Source organism: Paramisgurnus dabryanus, chromosome 13 (assembly GCF_030506205.2).
Source record: "Paramisgurnus dabryanus chromosome 13, PD_genome_1.1, whole genome shotgun sequence".
Taxonomy (NCBI): domain Eukaryota; kingdom Metazoa; phylum Chordata; class Actinopteri; order Cypriniformes; family Cobitidae; genus Paramisgurnus; species Paramisgurnus dabryanus.
This window is the reverse complement of record NC_133349.1, coordinates 22,443,207-22,451,705: the sequence shown is the minus strand read 5'-3', so window position 1 is coordinate 22,451,705 and position 8,499 is coordinate 22,443,207. Positions and strand designations below refer to the sequence as shown.

General features: G+C 36.7%; 1 protein-coding gene across 1 annotated transcript; it reads right to left on the bottom strand.

Annotated features, from left to right (window-relative positions):
* Positions 1–52: 52 nt before the first annotated feature.
* Positions 53–7,255, bottom strand: ccdc12 (coiled-coil domain containing 12). Its single transcript, XM_065246143.2, has 7 exons — positions 7,115–7,255; positions 5,819–5,892; positions 2,067–2,146; positions 1,685–1,746; positions 1,536–1,570; positions 1,355–1,431; positions 53–379 (listed from the first exon to the last, which is right to left on the bottom strand). Exons 1-7 carry the CDS (start codon positions 7,196–7,198, stop codon positions 300–302), a joined length of 492 nt encoding a protein of 163 aa, XP_065102215.1. The 5' UTR covers positions 7,199–7,255; the 3' UTR covers positions 53–299.
* Positions 7,256–8,499: the final 1,244 nt, after the last annotated feature.

The following is an 8,499-nucleotide window of genomic DNA, read 5'->3' as shown; positions in this document are numbered from 1 at the left end:
CTGATGTGTTTTCATCACAAAGGCCAGAGAGACAGAAATAACACAGAGTCCATTTAGGAAAAAGTTTGTTTACTTATAAACAACAACAAAAAATAAAAAAGACTTTATACAGTTTGCTGCGCAGTACACAAAGAAAAATCAAAAACACCTGCATTTTATTTTTTTCTGAATCTCATTCTCTTTAACAGACACATACAGCATGGTTTGTGTGTAAACGCATGCTGTCTGCTGCTTTGACACTGCTGTGTTTGAAAAAATAGACCCCTAAAAAATCTGTTTTGTGGGATTATTCATCACAGTCAGTCTGAGTCTCCTTCTTCTACACGAACAGCTCCAACCGCCCCTGCCAGCTCTTCCTCACTGCCCTTCAGCCGCTCGCCTATCAAATCATACAGGAGATGTAAAGACACATTCGAGTACTTTTCAGCAAAACGCTTAACAAAATACTTATTATTTGGTCTAAACACTTTGCGTTAATTTAATTTGGGTACACCACAAGAAAATTAATGATGGTTTAAAAGCAAAAACATTTATGTAATGTAATGTAACAATATATCTTAATGTTGTTGTGAAAAATGACACCATTGACTGGTAACCATATGAACAGGGTTGAACAGTATTTAAACAATATTAAAAACATTATATAACATGATAATGTAAAAAAACATGTGAGCAAAATATAGAACACTGTGCTAAACTTTTTTTAGTAATTTAAATGCAAAACTCTTATGTATTGTACCTTTAAGTATAGTAGTCATTTGACTTTTAATATTTTAAGCTTTTTGAAGATTTAAAATGTAGAGCAACTTCAACTTTTATTTATTTATTTGTATACCATAAATCTGGACTCAGTACCAAATGGCACACTTGTGGTCTTGCAGATTTGCAACAGCTGAAATATACGCATGCCTGCGAATGTCACGAGACTGTAGGGTGTCCTATTTATCATTTAAAGTTCTAGAAGAGAGCCCACAACTGTGCCCTCGATATGCATACTTTCCAAGCTCATGGACGCAAAACAGAAGCATCATAAACTACACATTGGTCTTTAACCTGACAACCTAACGTTGCATGAAATCACCAAAGTGTAGACCCGAAGGAAGACCTTAAGAGCATTGGGTGTCATTTGGGACAGGGCCATAGAGACAGAAACTGTGACGTCATCAGGAGGTTTCAGTTCTCCTGAGCTTTTGTAACCCACACAGCAATTAGCCTCACATGAAGCCCTACCTGAGCCCATTGCAAACAGATTTCACAGCTTTAGTTTCAGTAGCTTACTCAACTAAAGTATTCATCTCACTTATTACAATCAATAGATAGATAGAAGTCCAAGTCAGTGTGCTATATTACTCACGTATAAGTTCAGCGATGGCTTTCTGTGTTCGCCTCTCTAATTTCTCAAGCTTTTTGGCAACGTCCCTCTTCAGATCCCTATTACAAATACAAAACAAATCATTTTGAGTTTGTCTTGGACATGTTTTTAATTAACTACATAAAGAAAGCCAGCATAAAGTGATAAAAAATGAAACAAATACCAGTCTGGTTTTCTAGGGGCAAGATTGGCCAGATCCTGAGGGAGAAAATATTGATTTATTACTTTCTCTAAAATGAAAGCAAAGTAAACAAACGTGTTGCCAGTACATGGCATGTTTGAGACTTTGGACTGAGGGGAGAATCCACTCACCACTTCCTCGATCACAGGCTCTGGGTTTGCAGCTTCCAGCTGGTCTTTGACCTTGTCCTCAACTGTAGGGATATAAAACACCAGATCACCTGTTATAGCTCTATTACTCAACACGACAATTAACTAAACGCCAAGAGCCAGACAATTCAGGATGACAATCCAAATATTTGATTTAAAGGTGTAGCATTCTGACAATAGCATCTATTGGTAAACTTAACTAAATGCACCTTTATGAGAACAGTAATGAACAAAATTTTTGCACTATTGTTTCATTTCTTTTAATATCAGTTTCTGTGAATCACATAAAAGTAAATAATAGTCTGCATGATGTTTCTACAAAGAAGAAATTAATATTGTACAGGTAAACCAGAAGAGCTCTCACCTGATGCAGGCTTTGCTTTGGGCACCTGTCTCTCCTTCAGCTCCTCGTCCTCCGGGGTGTAATTTCTCAACTTCAGCTCTCTGGAAAATTCATGAATACATCTGATAATCTAAGAACTATTGGCATTATATAATTTGCCACCACATTTATAACCTATTGTTCATTTACAGTGGTGGTGAAAACCAGATATTGCAATACTGTATAAACATTTACACTAAAAATTATTATTATTTTTAACTTTTAACCGATATAGCTCAGTGATAAAGCATTGCGTTAGCAGCGAAAAAGGGAACACACGTTGATAAAATGTATACTTTGTAATACACTGCAAGTAACTTTGGATAAAAGGGTCTGCCAAATGCATAAATGTATGTAAATGTTAATCCATAAGTCTGCAAACATTTTATAGCATTACATCATGTCCTGTGTTTAGTTTTCCTGTATTGTCACCAATCAAATCTAATCTAACCATACACACAAGCAACTACAGGAAACCCCATTAACCAGCAGGTGGCAGCGCAGCTAAACACATTCAGTTTGTCCAATGAGCAGCTGGTGCTATCCGAGCAATGAAAGCAGCCTGTGGTGGCATCTAGAGAGAACATTCACTCACCATGTGCACAAAGCTTCCCTTCATCTTTGAGGCACAGGCGATTTCTCATGTAGCACCTGTGCAATGGGACGCGTCTAGAGACCCAAGCCTCACAGCTGACAGGGGTTGAAACAAGTCCAATTCTGTCAACTGTCATCTCTCAACTGGTAGGTCTATTAACATCTTTGCAAGTTACAGCAGTGTCTGTGGCTGGATCTCCAGAGAACCACAAATGGGTTCTTCACAGTCTGATCAACAGGAGATGGGCATGAAGGTTTGTCTTCAAACTATCCTATAGGGGTACTAAAAATGAATTTTCATTAGTTGGTTTCCTGAGAGATGCGTGCCAATTTCGTTTTCGAGGATGGGGCTTTGGCAAACCCACATTTGTTGCGTTATTAGATGGGCTGGGACAAATCGGATTGTTGCTACTTGCGTCACTCAAGAATAATTCATTTTCAAAGGTCCTGGGTGTAGGGTTTTCCAAAAAAGCATAACGAAGTTGAAACAACATGTCAAAAAACACAAAGGCCTGACATCAGAACAATATTGAATTTCGCAGCCAGCCCTGTCAAAGCCCCGCAAGGCAGTTCAAAATATTACAACCTCACTGTGAAGGTATTGGAAAAACACTCAAACGAGACGCCCAATTTTAAACTTGGGAACACCTCCTTGTAGTGAGTTTTCCTGAAGAGACTTCCTGACCACCTGCTGGAACAATACAGGACCATTGGCTCTCCAGCCGAACAATCCAACGCTTGTGGAATGTCAACAGCCGTTTGTCAAACTCTTGAGTGTTTAAAACCTTCGAATAATTCTACGGCCGAGGGTATGGGCGAGTTGGCTAAAGCCGTATCCTGTTTTCTAATTGAATCACATACAGGGAGAGCAGATTAATGCTCAAGGGAAAAGCTGTTGTGTTTATGAAGTGCACAGATGGAAGAAAATGAATTGAAGGCCTTGATAGTTTTGGCGGAAGGTATCTTTTTTCTCATACTGTCAAATAACAAATGAGACCGCTGAGCTTCATTCATCATATAACTGTTAGCAGTGGTACATTAAATTCTGAATGCGGAAAAAAAATGAAGTAGTCTGTATATTGGATGCTATTCTGCAGTGAAAGTTTTAAAGTAAAAGATTAGAAGTCAAGTTCAACTTTTTTTTAACCTGTCACTACTGACATTTCACTAATGCTGCGTTCACACCAGCCACGATGTCAAGCGCGAGTGATTTGTTAAGTGACAAAGTGAAGTCAATATAAAGAACCGTTTACGCACGTCTGGAGGTCTCGCGGCGGGAATGAGGCTAAAAAGCGCGGCAAAATTGAGCGTTGATGCTGGAAACGTGCAAATTAAAATATCTGAACTTTGGCCGAAAAACACGCCACATTAACCAATCAAGAGCTTGCTCTAGTAGTGACGTGATTACAGGAAGCGAGCGGAGTCGCAGAAGCCCCTCCCATGATGCGAATTTCTGCCGCCTCTACTGCGTCTGGTGTGAACGCACGGTAACAGCATAACTGTGACTAAATACAGTCTGTCTCATGGGAAAGGCTGAGCTTCATTCAAAAGCTGCTTTCTGAGAAGACATTCAATATCTGCCTCACCTCACTTTAGTATTTTGACAGCTTAAAGGCATAAAGCTGGCCAGTAAAACTCTTATTTGTCCTGAAAACCAACAACAACAAAATCATTTGATGCTCAATAAAATGTAATTATGGTAGGTTTGTGAAACAGCTAAGAAACAGGGTAGCAAGAAGGTATTTTTATATATTCTGGCACTTTTCGTCTGTATATTGGCTTTTGTTCATTTTACATTTAAATCCATGCATTTGGCAGACATTTTTTATCCGAAGTGACTTACAATGCATGAAGGCCGTCTAAGCATGGGAGTGATTTGCAATTTGTTTCCACATGATGTTATTTCTTTTCCCACATCAGACGTATACAAATAAACTATTTTCTTTTACAATCAATCGATAAAATTGCTAAGGCAAAAACATAAACTCTCAGATTCTCAGAGAGGGCTACTTTAGAATCATGGCAGCATATAAGGGGTACATGTAGACAAAAACGCTTATTCAAATGTAATAAAAACAATAGTGTTCATTTTTTAAAGGTCTTTATACACCACTGATAATATAGTGTTGTATATTATATTGCATTTCTGTCAAGAGATCCTTCCAAAAGTTACATAATGCACCTTTAAAGTTTTTATCAGTATGTGTGCTCCACGAGAATCAAACCCACAACTTTTGAGCTGCTACTGCAAACTTCTGGCAAAAAAGCTACAAGAAAAATTTTGATAAACTTTAATATAAAATTATACACAAAAACCCCTTTATAACAAATTCATCAAATTATTTATGTTTTTTTCTATTTCTTGCCCTAAAAACTCTAACTAAATTTATTTTAAGATAAGTAGTTATTTCATCAGGTATGACAGCATGGGAGGTGTCAAAAAAAACCAAGCACACTGGGCGGCGTATTACAATATTACCGGTCTCATTGTTTGCAATCCAAGCTGCCTCACAGTTTTAATTTGAAATGCTTCAAGACGACACACCTTTAAACATTCCGTTTCAGACAACCTCCAATATCACCTCCATTACAGAAGCCTCCTCTAACAAAGGACAAAACCTCAGACCCACAGATGTTACAAAAAGCTCTTAACAAGTAATAAAGGTGACAGAACAGATATTGGGTGGCGATTGTCTCGAAACCTTTCAACGACTGTCAATGACAAACAGCTCTTGAGCTCAGGCAAAGCACAAGGGCTCTGTGACTATAAAAGTAAACAATGGAAAAAAGTGACGAGCTGGAGGCCTTGGCTTGAGTTTAAAATAGAGCTGGGAGAAACAAAGACCTTTCCCCTTACAACACTCAAATAAACAGAGATGTACTTACTTTGTTATTTATTGTCTATTCAACTAGATCCTAAATGCTGGAACCTAAAATAACACTGGATTCTTCGGTGCAGAATTATTACAGTGTTCTGCAGTATACATTTTATACATTTTGCATATGGCAGATGCTTTTATCTAAAGCGACCTTCAGTGTAGTACAAGGCATACATTCTTTATCAGTATAAGTGTGCTTCCTCAAACAAACCCATGACCTTTTGTGTAGTATACATGACATCAGACTTCAAATTTGGTTACCTGTGTCTCTCCTCTGCTTCAGACTCCTCTAGGGCTCTTTTGCTTTCAGGCTCTCCATCATCTGGTGCTCGGCCCTGTAGTTGAATAAACAATTAACATGAGCAATGAGACAAAAGCAAATAACACAATTATGCATTTGCCAGACTGTTTTATTCAAATCGACTCACAGTGCATTCAAGGCATACATTTTTTCAGTGTGGGTGTTGACAACTAATGAATTATGAAGATAAATGATGAAGATGAATGACAGCTAATGTAATTATATGCACTATTACATTTCAACCTACAATGGATCAATCACAAGTAGGAATGGGCACTATATCGAGTTTTGGTAATATATAATCAGTATTTTTTCCCCAGTGAAATACAGGATGAGACAATACCATCTAAATCGATATTATTATTCTATGCAATAGAATCTCTGACAGAAAATATACATTCAGATGTAAGCTTTCTGACCAGCTTGCATGTTGTGCTTCCTTATATTTTTAAACAGGTTAAGAATTTTATTTCCTGATTTACACTGATTTAATAAAAGTGTTTGTGCCATATCACATGAGGCTTTAATATGCATGCATATATTTTTCCACTTTGAAGAGAATACAGAGATTTTTAGGTCCGCCACCTATGCCAAAAATACCAAGATATGAACTTTGGGTCGATTTCACCCAACCCTAATCATCTCAGATATCCAAGCAGGGTTAAAGGAATGTTCTGGTTACAAACAAGATAAGCTTGATCCACTGCATGTAACGCAAAGATTAGCACTGAAGACTAGCATTTCCCCGCTCATGTTCAAAGGTTCAAACCAAATCTACGCCCTTGGGTGGCACCTACAAGTTTTACTCGTGCAATGCACAGGCAATACGCGCGAAGTCTTACAACCAGACGTACAACCAGCATCACTGTACATTGTTTTAGCAGTCAAATACGTATTTTCACCATACAACATTAAGCTTTTCGGTATAAGTCTGACGGTGTATTTTGCCAGCGAGGTACACACGGTCATGTTTCAAGTATTACTTCTTAAATAGTAGGCTATTAGTTTAGTGATATTTCAGTCACACATCACCCAACAACAAAATACATTCAGAGCGCGATAAATAATTTAAAGGAGTCTTCCAAAAACTCTAATAGCTAAAATTATAAGAATATGTCACTTATATGTGAACGCGGTTTTCCATAGTTCGTACAATGTTAACTGCTTTACTGTTTTGCTAACTCGCTAACTACAAGTTAGCCAGTGAGCAAACATCTTTCTCCCAGTGTCCTAACGAAATGTATTACACTACTCACTTGAAGCTGCCGATCTCGTAACGCTTTTAATCTTTCCTTTCTTTTTAAAGCTTGTTCTTGTAAAGCACCAACAGGCTTCTCCATTGTAAAATTAAAGCATGGATAGCAGATCGCTAACTCTGAAATCGATTATGAGGTCTGTTCAGGGGTTACTGGTAGAGCCCCGAAAACATCGATTTTGTTAAAATAAATAGTAACGTAAGTAAATAATATTAATGTTTTAGTATTTATGATAAATCCGTAGTTGTATTGTAATAGTAAATAGTAATACTACATCAACACAAAGAGGACTAGTGATATTTACATAATTGGACGTTTTAAGTAGCTAATCATTATTCATTATTACTATTAATGGTTACTATAATAATGTAAAGCGAACATAAACAAGGCTAGTTATAAAATGATGGTATTTACATGATTGGACGAATACATAATTTTACATAGTAATTATTATTATTATTATTATTATTAATGATTCTTAAAATTATTTAAGTATTTTTTAATCTACTATAGCATGGTTTTTGAGCATTAAAAAATTTTAAAGTTTAAAGAAGTTAAACAAAAAATAAATTACAGAATGCATAACTCATTTGAATAGAAAATAAACCCATCCCACACAAGTTCTCAGAACAGACCCACAAACACCCTGGATATGACATGTAGTGGAATGTAGGGCATTGCCATGGCAATACAGCTGCCTGTATGTCCATCCTTTTCCTATTGACCAGTGCTGGCCACGGTGTCAAAGATGCACAATAATGGCGTCTTATGACCCCTTTCCATCTATCACTTTATTTGACAGATGAGAAATATTGAATAAGAGCGGGAAATTTTGATACATTTGTTTATAACAAAATAATAGCTACTGTGTTAATCCAATACAGCAAAAATCACGTTGACCCATAAGAACTCAATTATGTGCCAGGTTGAAAATGTGACAGAATACACACATAGCATAAGCCAGACTACTATGAGGTCATTCAACAACAACACCACTTCATTTGCATTGTGTTTGCATGGGTCTACAAGGTATCCAATGAGCATATTACAGATCTTGAAGGATTTTGAAAGTAAAGTAGTGTAATTTTACTCACAAAATCTTGAGTTAGACTAGTTGAGTCATAAACCCTGAAATTTTAGACTACCAAACAGGGATAATAACCTGTAAGCCATAACAAGTTTTAAGCATGTGTATAAGAAAAGACCTAAAAACTTTTGTGGTTCAATTGGATACCATGATATAATTAAAACAAATCCTAGCTGTGAACAGAATGAGAAACACAAAAATACAATAAAAAAAGCAAAACACTGAGATATAAATAAAGCCATTAATATGTGTGTACAGTTTATTATTTAAATCAAAATGAATATATATGTCTATCCCT

Excerpts from the sequence above, each read along its gene's own strand:
- ccdc12 (XM_065246143.2), bottom strand. The coding sequence starts at position 7,198 with ATGGAGAAGCCTGTTGGTGCTTTACAAGAACAAGCTTTAAAAAGAAAG. Across the intron at positions 2,147-5,818 it reads GAAGCAGAGGAGAGACACAG|AGAGCTGAAGTTGAGAAATT; the intron begins GTAACCAAATTT and ends TGAATTTTCCAG. Across the intron at positions 1,571-1,684 it reads AGCCTGTGATCGAGGAAGTG|GATCTGGCCAATCTTGCCCC; the intron begins GTGAGTGGATTC and ends TTTCTCCCTCAG.